Genomic DNA, 20,228 nt, shown 5'->3' on the forward strand with positions numbered 1-20,228 from the left:
TTCTCTGTTCACCTTGGTATCATGTTTTACCACTTCGACGTTGACTGCATTTTGGAGAATGTAACACTTTCTTTAGCATATGCCCATGATTCTCATTTGTGTCAACAGTTTGTGATCTCCCCAAATGCATTGTGGGGACACTCCCACTATGTCAGAACAGTGATGACACTATTGCTTGGGGCATGCTTATGGATATATGACGAACAAACTGCTCACAAACATGTCATAGGCTTGGACCATTTGCTCTGTCAACTCTGTATGAACGAAAATAATGCTAAACAATAAATGTCTTTTATACCATTGCTACAGCTAAATGTAATAGTGTAGACTCTATGTGTGTGCTCTTCTGTTAATGTACATGCAGTTGAATGGCATATCTCATAGCACATGTACTGAAGAGGATGCAGAAGTTCAGTACTGTTTTTTTTTTTTTTTTTTTTTTTGCACCATCCCACATATATATATATATATATATATATTGTTAAAAATGAATATATATATATTCATTTTTAACAATAATAAACTAATGATGAAGTAAAGCGCAATGTAAACTTTCTGGTCAAATGTTTGCCCTGTCTTCTTGTGATATGGCTTGTTTCCACAAAAGGGATAATGGGGTGAGTGAGAACAGCAAGTATTTTTAACCCAAAGCATATTCTGTTTTCCAGAAATTCCATATGGACATTGGTAGATAATTTTCATTGCTCCATGCATTAGTTCATTTACATAACTTAGGCTACTCTTCTAGATGTATCAGAAAGGAGTCTGAGTGTGTACATATAGAAGAAACTGTTTAGTCATACCTTGAAGCCCAGTGTTTTCTCTTGTCTTCAGGCATACCCAAAGGAAGATAATCTTCTTACTTTCCATTTTGTTCCTATTCATGTTTTAATGTTTATATCTCCCCAAACACACACACACACACACATAAAAGGTTATAAATCTGTGGTACATTAGTACTGTGTTGAGGATCAGGTAATCTGGAGACCAAACATGAACTTTCTTTAAGTCACTTAAGGCCTCCAATAAATGTATGGTGGTAACAGGTAGTGAAATTCATCTATCACTTGAAGACATTCACTAGCATCCATATCTACAATAGGATTCAAACCCATGATCTCTTGAATGGTGTAGATTTTGTCTCCTACAGCATGCTGTTATTTGTAGTATACTGAAAATAACATGCTACTGATGTATTATTATTTTCAGGACAAAATATCTGTTGCTGATTTCCAATAAATCTTTTATTGTGTCTACATGTATCATACTATATTAATATCACCTCTGCATTCACAAGCTCTACTGTCCTACTTACCTGCTGTTCTATGTCACCTCTGACAGTTCTTGCTTCCTCAGTTCTTCCATTTACTTATTCATTTATCACGCTCTCTTGCAGTAACAATTTTTCAGCTGACTCACACCATATTCATTTAAATGTCTCTTTTATACAGCTTCATTCGTCCCTCAGATTCATCCTTCCCAATCACAAAATGAATTCCTTTCTCTCCACACTTTGACCCTTCTCTAGGGTCAAAGCCAAATAACTGGGAGGAGAAGACCTCCACATTGCCTTTCAGGAATGCAGAGAACTGACTGAGGCTTCTGACTTAATGTCTAATCCTCATCTTCACATGGGGCACCCCATTAGTAGGTATCTACTGGGTACTGAATGAACGAGGATGGGCTGGCAGTTTGGGACAGCCGACCAAATTGTACTTTGTATTGGCTTAAACCACAAATGTATATGATGGTACAGCATGATGATGTCATGCTGGCTGGATCGTTGCCTGGTTAAACAAGGTTCCGCTGGTTTCGTCAGGAAACTAGAGTGAACATTGAAAAGTCAGCTACTGGAATAGGCTCCAGCCTGAACATCTAGAAGAAGAAGGAGAATAAACCCCACATCAGAAGAACTGAAGATAGGAACCATCAATAAATGGAGTATTAATGGAAAGGAAATCAAACTTGCAGAAGAATTGGAAAAGCACCACATGGACATAATTGTCATTACTGAGAAAAAGAATACAAAAACAGGTGAGATCTTACTAAATAATAAGTGTAGGATGTTATATTTTGACAATAATGATCAAGAAAGGAATGAGTAGTGATAGCATTCAACACCAAACATGAAGATAATAAGCTTCTTGATTGGAAGGCAGTTTCATGTTGAGTTACGTGGGAAAACTTCAAAATGGACAGTGAAATTTATTTCTGCCTATTGTCCCTATTTGTCTAAGAAAGAAGTGGGGGAATTTTTTGAGGAATAAAAAAGGAAATAAAGCCGAATGTGAGAATTACAGAGGAATTTCTCTACTGAGTGTTCCAGGTAAGATTTATGCAAGCATATACTTGAAGAGGTTGAGAAAGATTGTAGAAGAGAAACTTGGAGAAGAAAAAGCTGGGTTCAGGCCAAATAGAGGGTGTCAAGATCAGATTTTCACTTTAAGACAAAGAGTTGAGAAATCATGGGAATTATTAGAACAGCCAGCTGACATAAAGAAAATGGAAAAAGTGATCCTTGTTGGAGACCTAAACAGCAGTGTAGGAAATGAATCTCAGCAGACATTTTGGGAAAATTTAGAAAAAAGGGCAAAGCTAATAATATTGGAAAGTATTTATTATTATTATTATATGGGCACCTCCATGGAGTCCGAAGATTCATCGCGGTAGACCCAATCTATCATACCTCTCCTTGAACCCATTAACAGATAAAAATTTACTGGACTTCTGATCGGGACATGGATTAATCATTACTAATACTATGTTTCAACATAAAGATGTGTACAAGAAATAAGAAGAGCCTCATTGACTACACATTGTTGATAGTGATATCATAAGGCTGGTTCAGGATACAGGAGTGTACAGGGGATTTGAAATTGGAAGTGACCATTACTAAGCAGGATAAAAATGGATATTACATTGAAAAGAACAGTATGTAAGAAAGTTATAAAAAGAATTAAAGTTGAGCAGCTTTTACAGGTAAATTGTATACTCAACTATGAACAGTATTGAAAAAAAAATTGCAGCAGTTTGAAAACAAGAACCAAACCTTGGAGTCTCAGTGGTAAACTATGAAGAAAACATCGATTGATTCAGCTGTGGAGGTATGTGGTGAAGTTGTCTGCAAGGACAGAAAAATAAGAATATGGACACAAGAAGTTGAAGTAGTCTTGGAAAAGAAGAAGAAAGCATATGAAAAGTTCCTGGCAAATAAGTCAGCAGATGCCCTAAAAGAATACAGAGAAAAATGTAAGCAAGCTAAGCTATGTGTAAAAGTAGCTAAACAAAAGTCATTGGAACACTTTGGTAAGAGTATGGAAAATAAATATCAGGAAGGTAGTAAAATGTTCTGGAGGCTATTGCAAAATCTTAGAAATGGAGGAAAGAGTATTGTAAAAGAAATCAAAGATGATAAAGGTGAAGATAAGGATATCTGGATGTGATATAAGGATATGAGGAAGGATATCTAGATGTCTGGAGTTCTTCCATTTACTTATTCATTCATCACTCTCTCTCTTGCAGTAACAGTTTTTCAGCTGACTCACGCCATATTCATTTAAATGTCTCTTTTATACAGCTTCATTCGTCCCTCAGATTCATCCTTCCCAATCACAAAATGAATTCCTTTCTCTCCACACTTTGACCCTTCTCTTAAGGGTCAAAGCCAAATAACTGGGAGGAGAAGATCCTTATCTTCAGTTTTCATGTCACCTTTATCATCTTTGATTCCGTTTACAATACTCTTTCCTCCATTTCTAAGCTTTTGCAATAGCCTCCAGAACATTTTGCCACCTTCCTGATATTTATTTTCCACACTCTTACCAAAGTGTTCCCATGACTTTTGTTTAGCTACTTTTACACATACTTAGCTTGCATACATTTTTCTCTGTATTCTTTTAGGGCATCTGCTGACTTATTTGCTAGGAACTTTTCATATGCTTTCTTCTTCTTTTCCAGGACACAGTGACAGAACCATACTAGAAAATTTTCAAGACTTGAAGTGGAAAGAGCTGTCAAAAACTTACAATGTAGAAAGGCAGCTGAAGTAGATGATTACTCGACTAGAAATGCTTAAGTATAGAAGTATAAAAATTTTGCAGTGGCTACAAAGTGACTGCATAATTCAGAGAGCCTGGACAGAAGATCAAATTCCCAATGATTGGAGTAGAACTCTCATAGTATACCCATCTATAAATAAGAAAATAAAGCTGAATGTGAGAATTATAGAGGAATTTCTCTACTGAATGTTCCAGGTAAGATTTATACAAGCATATACTTGAAAAGAGGTGTTGAGAAAGATTGTAGAAGAGAAATTTGGAGAACAAGCTGGTTTCAGACCAAATAGACCAAGATCAGATTTTCACTTTAACACAAATAGTTGAGAAATCATGGGAATATGACAAGGATCTGTGCTTAAGTTTTGTAGATTGAGAAAAGACACATATGACAAGGTTACCTGAGAAAAGCTCTTCAAAACACTGCAATTATATGGGGTGAATGGAACATTATACTGAGCAATGCATAGTCTATATTTAAGTTGTCAGTCATCAGTTAGAATTGAAGGAAATACACGACACTCTTATTCTTCATCTATATGGATCACATTATGAAAGAAAGTGGCCTTAGGCCTGATATTAAAATTGGAGATGTAAAACTTAGCTCTTTGCTTTATGCAGATGATGATGTACTCCTAAACACATCTAGTGAAAGTATTGGGGATTCACTAACAAAATTAAATAACAGCTGTAACAAATTTAGCATGATAATCATCAATAAAAAGATCAAAACTATAAAAAAGGCAAGGAATAAGAAAAGTCTCATTGACTATGTCATATATGGCGAACCTATGGCACGCGTGCCAGAGGTGGCACATCAACGATTTACAGGTGATATCCTTTTATACGCTTATAAATTATTCAACTTTTTAAAAAAAAATATTACAATAAATACAAGTTAAATTTTGTTATAAACGAGAGAGCAGCTACTATGAAGACGTGGATATGATTGGTGCGGTATTAATAAAAGATCACATGACCCAAAGACAAAGGCAACCTACAATCGTTGAGTTGAAATGCTAATTCTCTTCAATCGAATTCCATAACATCTGAAACTGTCATAACATTCCCTATATATTTCTTAGTTTTAACACATTCACGACGGGGCGTCGTTTATCGTTCCGACAGAACTTCTCATTACTGGCAGGCTCAACTCACTCCAAGTTTCAATCCTTGGTTGAATTTTATTCCTGCTTGTTTGCGTTTGAGCTGGCAGGCGAACTCTCACACACATTATATATACAGTGACCATAATTTTGTTATGGCACATCAAAATTTGAGAAAATAAAGAACAAATCAGAAATTGTTTCATAATAAATAAATAAATAAAAAAGCTTTATAACGTTTATTGTAAAATATAAGCATATACATAGCATTTTAAACAATGATATTATTACTTTAAAAAATTTAATTTTGATACTTTTTACAATAATGAACTTTTTTGTGTTTTAAAAATTCACAAAACTGTATACAGTTCATGTCAAAATTGCATTTCATATCAACGAATGCTTTCAATGTTTCGATTTTTAGTTGGGTTTTCTCACAGGTCCACATATTGTTCACTAATGAAAATACTCGTTCAGTGGGGCATTAGATACAGGGAGACATAAGCAAAATTCAGTGATTTTTAAAATGTTTTTAAAAGATACATGTTTATCTGTGATAAACATGTATCTTTTAAAAATATTTAAATGATATTTAAAAATTTCAACACATCTATGTCGGCAACACTCGTAATTTTGTCGCCATTCTTTGATCTTTTCACTGGTGACATGCATTTTAATACAGGAAACGTCATCAAATAGTTAGCCGTCATTTATATTTAAGTTCCAGTGACTGGAAATGAACAGAACACTTTCCTCGATCTTTGCCTGCAAAGGGATTTCTCATAGTAGGACCCATTTAATTTACTTCCATTTCCACAAAATAGCTGTTCCAGTTAAAGTGGTACCTTCACTTACGAACCACTCGACATACGAACTTTTCGAGATATGAACTTTCAAATCCCATTTTGACCTCTAGATACGAGATACCTAGACTCGAGATACGAACCGTGATTCTTTTCTTTTCAAATGAACTAAAGCCTGTTTTACATATACTTTTTAAACTTTTTATGCATGTCTTGCTGAGCGTGCGCTGAACTGTCTCTAGTGTAACGATTGTTGTTATTATGTCGTATTTATCTGAAATACGATGAATACTTTTTTTGTCATGTTGTACCATCATTTTTTATTTTGGTTTAACCAATAAGAATACAATTTGGTCGGCTAAATCCCAAATTGCCAGCCCATCCTCGTTCGTTCAGTATCAAAGTAGATACCCAACAGGGTGCACCACGAGAAGGTGAGGATTGGACATTAGGTCAGAAGCCCTGGTCGGTTCTCCGCATTCCTTTAAAGGCTATGTGGAGGTCTCCTCTCAGTTATACAGCTTTGACCCTTAAGCACCCCTTAGACGTGCCTTAGACGATAGAAATATAAGATCTGATAATGTTGGAGTCTTGACAAGTAACAGACTGATTTGGAGGAAAATTGTAGATAGGAAGTTAGTAATGATGTAATTTTTTCATGTAGTACTGTCATATCCTGTACACCCCTTGAGGGTACATGGCAGGAATTTGATGATGATGATGATGACGATGAATACTGCACGTTTGCTTTTTTGTGTATCTATTTCGGTATTTGTGTAAACAAACAATACACTTTGTGAAGATTTTTTTTAGGTTTGTATTTATGATGTGCACTGTGTGTATTTGTTTTTATAAGTGACGTATTGTATTGTAGCTTCACATTTATTTTCTGAATAATTTACCAGATAAGCGTCATTTCACTGATCAGCATATTATTTTCAAACATAGGGCCAAAGAAAACTAAGAAAAAGAAAGAAGAAAATCACAATAGAAATTAAGAAAGAGATTGTGGAAAAATATGAGAAAGGAGTCAGGCAAAGTGATCTGTGTAAACAGTATAACTTGTCCAAATCCACCATAGCTACAATTGTCAAGAAAGCAGATTTTTATAAGGAACTGGATGTGGCCAAAGGCGTATCTATCGTGTCATCTCGAAGAAACAAAATTATGGAAGAAATGGAAACTTTGCTACTCTTCTGGATTAATGACGCAACTGAAAGGAGATAGTTTATCTCAAAACATGATCTGTTTACAAGCTCAAACAATTTACAAATATCTTTCACAGAAGTTGCCATCCACTAGCAGTAACAAAGACATTGGCGAAAAGTTTAAAGCTAGCAAAGGATGGTTTGAGAAATTCAAGAATAAAACCGGTATCCATAGTGTTGTTAGACATGGAGAAGGTGCTAGTGTTGACAAAGAAGCCGCTGAAAGGTTCGTGAAGGAATTTCAGAAACTAATGGAGTCAGAAGGTTACAGACCAGAACAAGTCTTCAACTGCAATGAAACTGGGCTTTTCTGGAAGAAAATGCCCAAGAGAACGTTCATCACTAAGGAGGAAATGCCATTGCCAATGAAAGACAGACTAACTTTGCTTTTTTTGTGCTAATGCCAGTGGTGACGTGAAGATAAAATCTCTGTTGGTTTACCACTCTGAAAATCCTAGAATCTTTAAAAAGCAGAAAGTTAACAGGCACAAGCTCAGAGTTATGTGGAGAGGTAACAGCAGAGCCTGGATAACCGGGCAATTCTTCTGTGAGTGGATGACAGGGGTCTTTGCTCCCACAGCGAAACGGTATCTACAAGAAAAGGTTCTGCAGAGAAAGTTCTTCTTATAATGGACAATGCCCCAGCACATCCACCACAGTTGGAAGAAGAAGATTTGGATGAAGAGTTTAATTTCATCAAAATTCTTGCCTTCTAATACCACACCACTCCAACAACCAATGGATCAATATGCTATTTCCAACTTCAAAAAACTTTATACCAAAGCTCTTTTCCAAAAATGTTTCGAAGTTATCACTGACACAGAATTAACCCTCAGGGTTGGAAGAATCACTTCAATATTCTTCATTGTTTGCGTTTTATTAGTCAGACATGGGAAGATGTTTCTGTGAGAACTCTAAAATCTGCCTGGAAAAGGTCATAGCTTGACTGTGTCCGAGGAACTGCATTGGAAGGACCTGAAAGCGAAATTGACATTGTAGATACAGTTGTCTCCCTGGGCAAGACCATGCATTTGGAAGTTGATGAAGCAGATGTAGAGGAACTGGTAGAGGAACAGAACGTTGAACTGACCACTGAAGTGCTACAGGAGTTAAGATGAGAGCAGGAAAAAGAAAGGGATGAGGAGGAAAAGCAAATATCTTCAGAGGACGAAGAAAAAGCAACAGAAAAAGGGAGGAATTCCAACAAGTGACAAAAAAATTCTTGCAGCACTGGGGCAAATTGCAAGAATTGGTTATTGGTTAACAAGTTGCATCCAAACCAAGGTCTTGTTTCTAGAGCCACCAATATCTTCAATGACAATGTCATTAATCACTTTTGAAGTGATAAATGACATTAATCACTTCAAACGTTAAGGAAACGACAGATTCAGTCAACGTTGGAGAGGCTTCTAAACCTCCCTCACCTAAGAGACAAAAAGAAGCAACTAATGACAACAAATCAAAAATTCCTAAACCACAAAACCAACCACAAGAAAATTGATTTTTTTTTTTTTTTACAATTTAATGGAGATGATTTTCATACTAATCATGTAAAACCAAAGGTTTCATAAATAAAAATTAATATGTGATGGTATACAAAATGCATATTCATAGTGTAAAAATGCTCCTTCCATTTCTTTGCATTTTCATTTAGTTGAGAATAGTTTTTTTTGGATTTTTTTTTTTTTTTTTTTAATTTTTGAATCTGGGAACGTATTAATTGATTTCCCATAAAATATAATGGAAAATTCGGTTTCGAGATACGAACTGGGGTCAGGAACGAATTCGGTTCCTTAGTCAAGGTACCACTGTATTTAAATGATCAATGCAAGTTGGTAAAATTTATGAATTACATCTTTAAATATGTTGGCATCAATATTCAATTTACTATTTCAGTTCACAAAATAAAGGACAAAATGCCCATTTTAGGGAAAAAAAAATCTAAAAGACAGAGCAGTGAAATAAACTGTCCTCTTAAATAAAGGACGTATGGTCACCATAATTATATGGCATGTTTCATTCGTGGTAGAATTTATTTGAAGTTAGCCTTTGTAATGTGTCGTAAGGACATCAAGAATTTCAATTTTCCATTATATCTATGCTGTATAGACTCAAGCAAAACCATATGTTGCACTGAAACAATTGTCTAATTTTTCAATTACATGAAATAAATGTTTGTTTTATTGCATTTGAAATTCTCGATGTCATCATGACAGATCACAAAGGCTAACTTCAAATAAATTCTACCACGAATTTATTTGCAATTAGAGACAGCTGGAATATAAACGGTGCTAACTATTTGAATCACACTATTTATTGAGAAATATATTACACAGACTCAAAAGCCACTGTACCTTATTCAGGGATACAATAAAACTACTTATTTTTCTTGTATTTGCAGTATAATGGCTGTTGGGGAGGGCATGTTGTTACTGTGGGGAGCGAGTTACTATCGCCTCGATTAAACATTTTTGGTGTGCGAGGTATATGCAAAACTTTTTAATGTCTTTTTTCGTAAAGTAAAATCAGGGGTGCGAGTTATATGCTAGGGCAATACCACCTGCTCAGCTGACTTGTATGGAGAGTTACAATGCATAAATATTTTTCTCACTACCGTTTTTTTTTTTTTTTTTTAATTTTCCAAACCAACATTAAAATCACTTTAATAATACAATAATCAATTTTTACACTGAATAATATTATAAATTTATATATAAATAAATATTATAAATAAAATGGAGAAGATAAGCTAGGTTCAGAACTATATAAATACGCAGGAACAAGATTCAAAGGAAGACTCTTATTATTTTTAAATAAAATTTACTCAACTGGTATTATCCCCCCCAATAGAATGTTAAAAAGCAATCGTAATTCCTATCTTTAAGAAAGGTAATAGAGATGACCCTAAAAACTATATAGGTATCAGTATACTAAATTCATGTTACAAAATATACAGCAGAATCTTAAATAACAAACTAATGAAATATTCCGAAAACTTTATTCTAGAGGTACAAAATGGATTTAGAAAAGGACGATCATGTATAGACCCAGCCTTCTGCCTAAAATTAATAATAGAGAAAAGAAGAGAATATAATTTAGAAACACATATTGCATTTATTGACTTTGAAAAAGCATTTGACAAAGTTAAAAGAAACATATTATTTAACATATTAAAAGAAAGACAAATACCAAATAATATCCTAAAAGCCGTCACAAGTATATATGAAAATAATCAAATACAAATAAGATTAAATCATGAGCTATCATATACAAGAGAGATAAACCAAGGGGTCCGACAGGGATGTCCCCTCTCAGCAACTCTTTTTAATATCTACTTAAATGAAATAATAATAAAATGGAGTAAAAATTTACATCAAGGAATTAAACTTTCACCTACAGTTAACTTAAACACTCTCCTCTTTGCAGACGACCAAATAATAATTACAAATTCTGAAGATAACTTACAGAAAGCTATTTTAAATCTAAACGAGATATCCAAAGATTATGGTATGATAATATCAACGGAAAAATCAAAAACTATGGCCTTTAAAGGACAAGATCCAGCAAGAACTAAAATAGTATTAGATAACAAGATCTTAGAACAGGTGAATTCATTTAACTACCTAGGATGTATGATCACTTATGAAAATGAAAAAGATATAAACATAAAAATTGCAAGATATAAACATAAAAATTGCAAGATATTTAAAAATAACAGGAGTAATTAACTCTATATTTAAACCAAACCTAGTTCAAAAACAAACCAGGCTAAAAGTATACAATACATTAGCCCTACCGGTCTTAATGTATGGAAGCGAAATCTGGACAATAAAACAAAAAGACAAACAAAGATTAACAATAGCAGAAATGAAGTTTATGAGAAAAACTGCAAAGTATACCCTATTTGATCACAAAAGAAACAAAGATATTATGAAAGAATTAAACCAAGAACCAGTAATTGAAAAAATTAAAAAATATAAACATAGATGGATGGAACATGTTCAAAGAATGAAAACAGAAAGATTACCAAAACAAGCCTTAAAGTACAAGCCAAAGTACAAGAAAAAGAAAACCATGACATCCTCTTAAACGATTCAACGATGACTTCTAAGGCCGGAACAGGCCATACTATGCCTAAATCCTTGATACGTATGATGATGATGAAATAAAATAAAATATTATTTATAAAATATTATATTATAAATAAATAAATTAATTTTCTATTAATTTTCCCCTTGATAAAAACTGCCCGGCACGTCAGAACTTGCCTTGTAAACTTTTGGCACGTGCACATAAAAAGGTTCGCCACCAGCGGACTATGTTATTGTTGATAGTAATGTTTTCTCCCCGGTGCAGGACACCAGAGTGTACAGAGGATTTGAAATTGGAAGCGATCACTATTTAGTCTTGAGCAGGATAAAATTGAATTTTATATTGAAAAGAAGAACATGTAAGAAAGTTTTAAAGGGAATAAAAGTTGAGCAGCTCTCAGATGAGAACTAAAATACACAAACATTATTCAAGAAAAAATTAAAGAATTTGAGAACAGGAACCAAACCTTGGAGGTTCAGTGGCAAGCCCAGAAGAAAACATTGATTGTTTCAGCCAGAGACACGTGTGGTGAGGTTGTCTGCAAGGATAGAAAAATCAAAACTCCATGGTGGACACAGGAAGTTAAAGAGGCAGTGAAAGAAAAGAAGAAAGCACATCAAAAGTTCCTGGCAATTAAGTCAGCTTGTGCTCTTAGAGAATGCAGAGACAAATATAAGAAAGCTAAAACACTGTGTAAAACTAGCTAAACAAAAGTCACAGGAAGACTTTGGTAAGAACATAGAAAATAAATATCAAGAAGATGGCAAGATATTATGGAGGTTGTTGAAGAAACTTAGAAATGGAGGAAAGAGTGCTGTAAAAGGAATTAGAGATGATAAAGGTAACAAGAAACAGGAGAAAAGATAGCCTTGAAGTATAGAGTAATTACTTTGAAAAATTGCTAAATGAAACAAGTGATGACAGCACCATGATAAAAAACACTCAGCAGGCATGCAGTCAGGAATACATATCTATACTTGAAGTAGAAAAGCCATCAAAAGCCTGAAATGTGGAAAGGCAGCTGGAGTAGATGATATTCGACCAGAAATGCTCAAGTATGGAGGTATAAAAGTCGTACAGTGGCAGCACTGCATAGTTCAGAAGGCCTGGACAGAGGGACGAATTCCAGAAGATTGGAGTAAAGCTGTCATAATACCCATATAATAAGGGAAATAAAACTGAATGTGAGAATTACAGAGGTATTTCTCTTCTGAGTGTTCCTGGTCAGATATATGCAAGTATATTACTTGAGAAATGGTTGAGGATTATGGAAGAGAAGCTTGGTGAAGAACAAGCTGATTCAGGACAAATAGAAGCTGTCAGGATCAGGTTTTCACTTTACGACAAATAGTTGAGAAATCATGGGAATAAAGCAGAGATCTGTATTTAAGTTTTGTAGTTCTGGGAAAGGCATATGATTAGATGCCAAGAGAAAAGCTATTCAAAACGCTATAGTTGTATGGTGTCAGTGGGGCATTATATCAAGCCATACTTAGTCTTTATTTGAGTTGTAAGTCAGCAGTTAGAATTGAAGGAAGTACAGGAAGATAGTTTAATGTTAAATCTAGTGTCAGAGGATGTACATTATTCCTTCTGTTATTCATTATCTATATGGATCACATTATGAAGGAAAGTGGTATTAAACCTGATATCAAAATTGGAGTTGTTTATGTCACCTCTTTGCTTTATGCAGATGATGTTATACTTCTAAATAAATCTGCTACAAGTCTGCAAGATTGTAGTAACTGTTGTAATAGATATGGTATGAAGGTCGGCAATAAAATGACAAAGACAATGCAAATAGGCAGAATCGTTGAAAATGTTTACTGCGTTGTGAATGGAAAACCTGTGGAACAAGTAAAACATTTCAGCTACTTAGGCATGATTTTTAGTGACGATGGTAAATTAAATATGAAAATAGACAACAGAATCCACAAAGCTGGTAGGAAGTCAACTGAATAAATTTATATGGAATAAGAGAGAAATTAGTCAAAACACTAAATTAGCTGTATACAAGACAGTGTTCAAACTAATTTTGACTTATGGATCTGAGAGCTAGTTTAGAAGTGAAACACTTGACCAAAGACTAGAGACACACAGATATGAGAGTACTGAGAAAGATTAGGGTGTGAACAGATGGCATCAGTGGCAATATCATATTAAAAATGAGGATGTTAGGAAAGAACTTGACATTGTTAGCATTCAGGAATGTGTTAGCAGAGCTAATCTCAGGTGGTATGGTAACTTAAACAGAACAGGAGAGAAAAGATTATCAAAACAAATGTTCTCCCAGGTTGGCAGGAAACAGATCCAGAGGAAGACCAAGATATACAATAGGTGGATTGATACGGTAAAAAAAGTGCCTTAGAAGATAGAAATATAAGATCTGATAATGTTGGAGTCTTGACAGGTAACAGATGGATTTGGAGGAAAATTGTAGAAAGGAAGTTAGTAATGATGTAAATTTTTCATGTAGTACTATCATATCCTGACCCCTCTTGAAAGGGTATATATCAGGAATTTGATGATGATGATATTTTCTCTATCTGTTATTTTTCAGAAAAAATTACTTCGATAAATATCAACTACACGTTGCCAGCAAGCCTGTCATATGCTACCTTCCCATTATAGAAATCAACTTTATCCATTATCCTTCCCAGACATTTATAAAATGACTTGTGCTTGCATATCAGTGTGTTTCAGCCAGACCAGAAGATCAGCTATCAAATGAAGATAGCTGATCTTCTTGGCTGGATTTAACCAGCATGGTTTGCTTCCTGTTTTATTCTTGTTTTAATCCTTTACTCAAGTATGAGCAAATGAAAAAGTTATTTGAGGTATCTTTATGATCAAGTGAAAAAACTTGTCACAACTATCATTCAGAGTAGTTTATTAATGGTGATACACCATGTTGCTACTTTTGAATTGATCGAGCTCTCAGTATTTTCATGGGTCTAGCTGTGACTGATGAGACCTCAGTAAAGATTTGAATCCAGTCTGATTTGTGAATTTTTCTCATAATGGATGGCAACATACTGATATGCAACCACAAGTCATTTTATAAATGTCTGGGAAGGATAATGGATAAAGTTGATTTCTATAATGGGAAGGTAGCATATGACAGGCTTGCTGGCAACGTGTAGTTGATATTTATCGAAGTAATTTTTTCTGAAAAATAACAGATAGAGAAAATATCATCATCATCAAATTCCTGATATATACCCTCAAGGGGGGTCAGGATATGATAGTACTACATGAAAAATTTACATCATTACTAACTTCATATTAACTGTCGTCAGCAGCCTCTATATACAAGTAGCCTGGTTATGAAGATACTTCATTTGCAAGCTTTTCTTTGCTCACACTTGGGTAAAGGATTAAAACAAGTATGGTTTCCTGTCATGTATAATTAACTTTCTGAGCAAGTGAAAATACTTGCTACACCCATACAGTTCCACTGTTCTAGGTCACATGTAACCTATGAGGTGACACACTCTGGGTGGAATAGGAAGATACGCTAGTTTACCACGTTCATTCTAAGCACTTTTACAGATTAGTATTGTTACTTCGTATACTCTAGGGTCAGAAAAACTCAAAAATTATTGGTATCTGAAAACATATTTGAGTATTCATCATCAGACTTTCAGTTATAAATTTGATCACTTCACGATATAAGATTACTTTTCTGGTTAATTGTAGCTTCAAAGTGATATCATGATGCTACTGACTTTTGTTGATGAGCATGAGTCTTTGTGCACACACTTGACTTTAATTTATTCTTTAGGATGGTCAAGACTGAGCTGGCCAGAACATTCATTTCTACTTTAATATTCTACTGGTATATGTTTGCAACTTTTGTTCATTGGCAACCTTATACTGTTGCAGCCATTTTCCATTTTATGGTCACATATGTCTTTACACAGATTGGATCATTGTAGGTACATGATTTCATGATTTTAACATTTCATGACATTTTGTCCCAACAAATAATGTTGGGGAAGAAAATTTTTTTATTGATATCTGCACTTGGCAAGAATGTTTTTACAGATGTGTTTGTGGAGGCTTGAGACAGAAATAGCAAAATACCTCATCAGAACACAACAGGATATTTTAATTCTTGTTGTGCTTATAATCTACACCAGCCTCATTATGAAGAAAAGCTATGTTAAACTGGATGTCAGAATAGGAAATATTAGACCTCATTAATAATTGCAGCAATTTTTGGTATTAAAATATACATTTGGGTTTGGGATTTTTAATATAGTTAAAATTAAGTTATTTTTTGATGTATAAAATGTTTTGCAATTACCATTTTATTTATTATTTATTTATTTTTTCTTGTAAAAAAATCTGATCTATTTCAAAATAACATGTTCCCATAAAGTGCAGAATGTTAGGAATATTAAAATATCTCAATTTTATAGTTGTCATAAATTGGGAGGAAAAGATATCAGCAGATATACTGAAAATGATATGGAATGCATTTTTGGCAAGAAAAATACCGAAAAATTTGTTTCAGAGAGTGAAGTAAGTTGGTGAAAAGTAATAATGTTGATATTTATTATAACAGTTGATTATACTAATAATCTATGATGTTGCTATTTTTATTAATGCATTGCTTTTGTATTGATTTGAATTACAATTAATAATATGTCATTCTCAGTAATATATTTAAATTGTAATATTGGACTAATTGTCTGCTGTTCATTAACCACAATCTAACATACAAGGTGTGGCTATTAAATAACAAGACTTTGCTAAAATGTGGTTTATTATTACAATTGTACAACTTAATTGTTATTCTCTTCAGCATACTCCCCCCTTCCTCTATCTATATACTGTTGCATACAAATTTTCTATTGTCGGAAGCAGTGCTGCAAGTCATGAGATGTTATCTGCTTCAGTAGTTCTTCCTTTTTCTCCTTTACCTCATCCACTGACTGAAAATGGATACCCTTCAATGCAGATTTCAACTTTGGAAAAGGGTAAAAGTCGCATGGAGCCAAGTTTGGCAAGTAAGGTGGATGGTCCAACAGTGGGATCTTCTTATCAGCCAGATACTGCTTTACAGTCAGTGCACTGTGGGCTGGAGTGTTGTTCTTCCACAGATCGGGTCTCCTCTTCCTTACTCATTCTCTCGGCTTGGCCAGAACCTCAAGGTAATAATGTTGGTTAACTGTCTGACCTTCTGGTGGTGTGGATAAGGTAAAGGAGAGTCAGTCAGTGGATGAGATAAAGGAGAAAATGGCAATGCTACTGAAGCAGATAACACCTGATGACTTGTAGCACTGCTTCCAACAATGGAAAATTCATATGCAACGGTGTATAGATAGAGGAGGGGAGTATGTTGAAGGGGATAACAATTAAGTTGTACAATTGTAATAATAAACCACACTTTTGCAACCAGTCTTGTTATTTAATAGCTACACCTCGTATTTTAAATCTTTTTTTTTTATGATTTCTTGTTTGTTTGCTAATGTTTCATTTCTAAAGAGTAAATTTAAACCATAAGTGTACTTATGATAATTCAAACTCACAATAAAGTTGTAATTATGCTGGATAATTGATAAGTATGTTTTCATATCACAGTCTGTTTAAAATGTATGCAGGAATTTTATGCATTTGGTTTACTTTTAGTGCAAAATCTGACTAGAAAAGAACACTTCATGGCATCACTGTAAATAAAATACAGAAAGCAGAACAAAATAAATACAGATACCAAGAGAATGAAAAGACATTTAACAATATGCAGAAAGTGCCAAGAAAAACAACATATATAATCTTCATATTGGACATTCCTATATCCATATCGAGATGGATATTGAGATTACAGCTGGCAGAACACATGCAGGAATCATTTACATGTAAGGAAATAAATTAATGTGTTTAACTACAACAACACTGTGGTTTTAAAGCTTATAACACAACTATAATCTAAGCAATTAAATTTCTTTTCTTTTTTTTTTTTCTGCTTCTGTTGCATGAATCTGATCATGGAAATATAACAGATTTACAGATCATGTAAACAAAAAGTGGTGCCAGGTATGGGAAAAGAAAGATTGTCATTTTCAAGATCATTGGCATGAATAACTGCAGAAGTAGCTGTTCAAGAGATTAAACTTTTTTTATTAAGTTTCAACCAGAAGTTTTAATCTTGAAGCTATGTGGGCAAGTAGACTCAGTACTTGAAACAGCATTAAAGCCTGATTCATCCAACATGTGCATTAGTCACATTATTGCTTATCACATTCTTTTATGAGATAGAAAATTATTGCAGAGAACAGAAGTATGAACAGTGGTTATATAATAAAAAAAACAGAATCACTTACACTAAATTAAGCTGGCTAAACTGGTATGCAGGTAAATCCTTTATTAAAAATTGTTTAACCTTTAATTTGTCGCATGGGGTACACCATCATTCAAGTTCGATTTCTGACAAAACCTTTTTTTTTTTTCCCCTCACGTTTGACATCCATAGACACTGTATGGTCACTGCCATACCTCACATGGTTTTGGCAATGATATCTTCTGCTAGAATAAGTGGTAGGTTCGCAGATTCCCTTTCCATACAAAGTTTGTAGGACAATCACAAACATCCATGCCCACGACGGGATTCGAACCCAGCAGCATGACATGTTGTACTGTTATATTTGTCACTGATTAAAGCAGCACAAAGTACATTTTCTTGAGCATGAGGAAAAGGAAAAAAGTCACATGAAGACATGTTGAATGATTATGATGGCTGTTCAGGAACGCATTTTTTGACTAAATACTTGTGATCGGGTCTCTTTTGACTAAAGGTGAGTTTGCTAGTCTCATATGGAGGTAAAGAGTTTTTCCACCAGGAAGCTCTGGTTTTTCATCCCTTAGAGTAGGCAAACCAGCCCTGTGAACATACATAGATTTACAGCCACGAATACTTACAATATGTGAAAGAGTTAGGATCCTTACCACATGTCGTTATCCCCATAGTCAACCATGAGTCACATCATAGTAGTCAACCTTCTAGATAGGAGATAACACACAAATGGGACTTGTGAATTCAGAAGTACACAATGAGAAGGCCCATTGTTGAGATACAAGATTCAGTTATTTGCAATCTCTGAATGCACTCACAAGATGCGTTTTTTTTGTAACTGTTCAAGGATTTCTTTGTAGTACGAGGGTGGTCTAAAAAGTTCTTGGCCTAACAATGAAAAAACGAATTTATAATTTCAAAATTATTTTTATTTTTCAGTATAATCTCCCTTCAGACTAATACATTTATTCCAGTGATGTTCCAGTGCCATTATCCTGTCCCTGTACTGGTCCTCAGTAAGATCTACAAAATACCCTTCCACAGCTGCAATCACCTCTTGATTTGAAGAAAAACCTTGACCAGCGAGGAAGAGTTTTGGGAAGAGATAGAAATCAGAGGGAGCCAAATCTGGGGAATAGGGTGGATGTTCCAACAATGCATAGTGCAGATCCCTTAATTTTCCCATTGTAAAAACACCTTTGTGTGCAGGTGCATTGTCCTGATGAAAGATGATTTTTTTTTTCTGCAAACTGGGTCTTTTCTCAAGACTTTTTTTATCTAGTCTGGTTAAAAGATCAGAATAATATTTCCTGGTTAGTGTTTTACCCTTTTCAAGATAATTAATAAACAAAATGCCTTTAGCATCCCAAAACATTGATGCCATGACCTTTTCTGCTGATGGAACCGACTTTGTCTTCTTTGGCGCTGAACAACTGGCTTCTGTCTGCTGTTTGTATTCTGGTGTGTAATGGTGAATCCAAGTCTCATCCATAGTGATAAATCGACACACAAAATTAGTTTTATTCTTGTTAAAACGCTCCAAGCACTGTTCAGAGATTTTCATGTGAGTGTGTTTTTCATCTGCTGTGAGCAAGCGCAGCACCCACTTTGCACAAAAAAAGTTCTTCGTATGCAATTCTTCATGCAAGATATATCCTACACGTTCTTTTGAAATGCCTGTAGTCTCAGCAATTTCACACACTTTGACTCGCCGGTCACTTGATCAATGATTTCTGGTGTTGTTACACTTTTTGGATGTCCCTCACATGGATCATCTTCAAGGCTGGTACGACCAGGTTTAAACTCGGCAGCCAATTTCTTAATTGTCAAAAATGAAGGAGAAGAGTGCTCATAAACTTTTATGAACTTCGAATGAATTTCTTTTGGCGTTAAACTGTCTTTTACAAAGAATTTTATAACCGTATGATACTCAATTTTGTCCATTTCAAAGGATACAGACAACACTTTTGCTTCAGACAGCTGTATAAAAAACTACTTGATAGAATGACTTGCAATTTCACATGGATGCTTATGACAGATGTACCAACTTAGAAAAAAAAAATCTTGCCGATAGTGTTGCCATCTATGGTCGAGTCTGAGAACTTTTCATACCACCGTCGTAAATTAGATTGACAGTTGCTCCAGGAGAACACACACATTCTCACCAGACCACATCATGTCTATTGAAAAAAAAGATTACAATTGTAACCTTCTGTTAGACTTGCCCATTCGATTTAAACGCTTGAGCACATGAGATAAAGAATTATTACCATACTCCTGCTTAATTTTATCCAATGTTTCGGTAGAACTGTGATTCAGTTTAACACAAAATTTAATCGCACAATGTTATTCAAGATTTCATTTTTCCATTTTTTGATGAACACAGCGGACATGCACTTACTGGAAACAATAACTCTATGGTTGTTTACCCTACCGACGAGAAACAGGAGTGGGAATCACTATAATATACAGTGGTATCTCACTAATCTGAACCTCTTTAGTCCGAACCCTCCAGTAATCCGAACTGGGTTTGAAAGAAAAAAAGCTTTATTTATTACATATTATTATTTTGTGTACTGTTAATAATTAAGGCTGTAGCATTCTCAGTCGCTGCTGCTTGGGAAGCTGTCGAACTTGAGGCAATTCGAACGTCACGAAAAAAACTG

At 34.6% G+C, this 20,228-nt stretch overlaps 1 protein-coding gene across 1 annotated transcript in view; it reads left to right on the forward strand.

Moving 5' to 3' along the window:
- LOC150108755 (uncharacterized) overlaps positions 1-20,228 on the forward strand; it is a 112,893-nt gene that overhangs the window by 56,436 nt on the left and 36,229 nt on the right. Inside the window, exon 4 of the mRNA XM_090416213.1 lies at positions 15,689-15,791. Coding sequence (XP_090272339.1) covers positions 15,689-15,791 — 103 coding nt within the window. The remainder of the gene's footprint in view (positions 1-15,688; positions 15,792-20,228) is intronic.

The sequence above is a fragment of the Typopeltis vanoorti genome, chromosome 3 (genome assembly GCF_054136105.1).
Source record: "Typopeltis vanoorti isolate ZY-2024b chromosome 3, IOZ_Tvanoo_1.0, whole genome shotgun sequence".
In the NCBI taxonomy this organism is placed as follows: domain Eukaryota; kingdom Metazoa; phylum Arthropoda; class Arachnida; order Uropygi; family Thelyphonidae; genus Typopeltis; species Typopeltis vanoorti.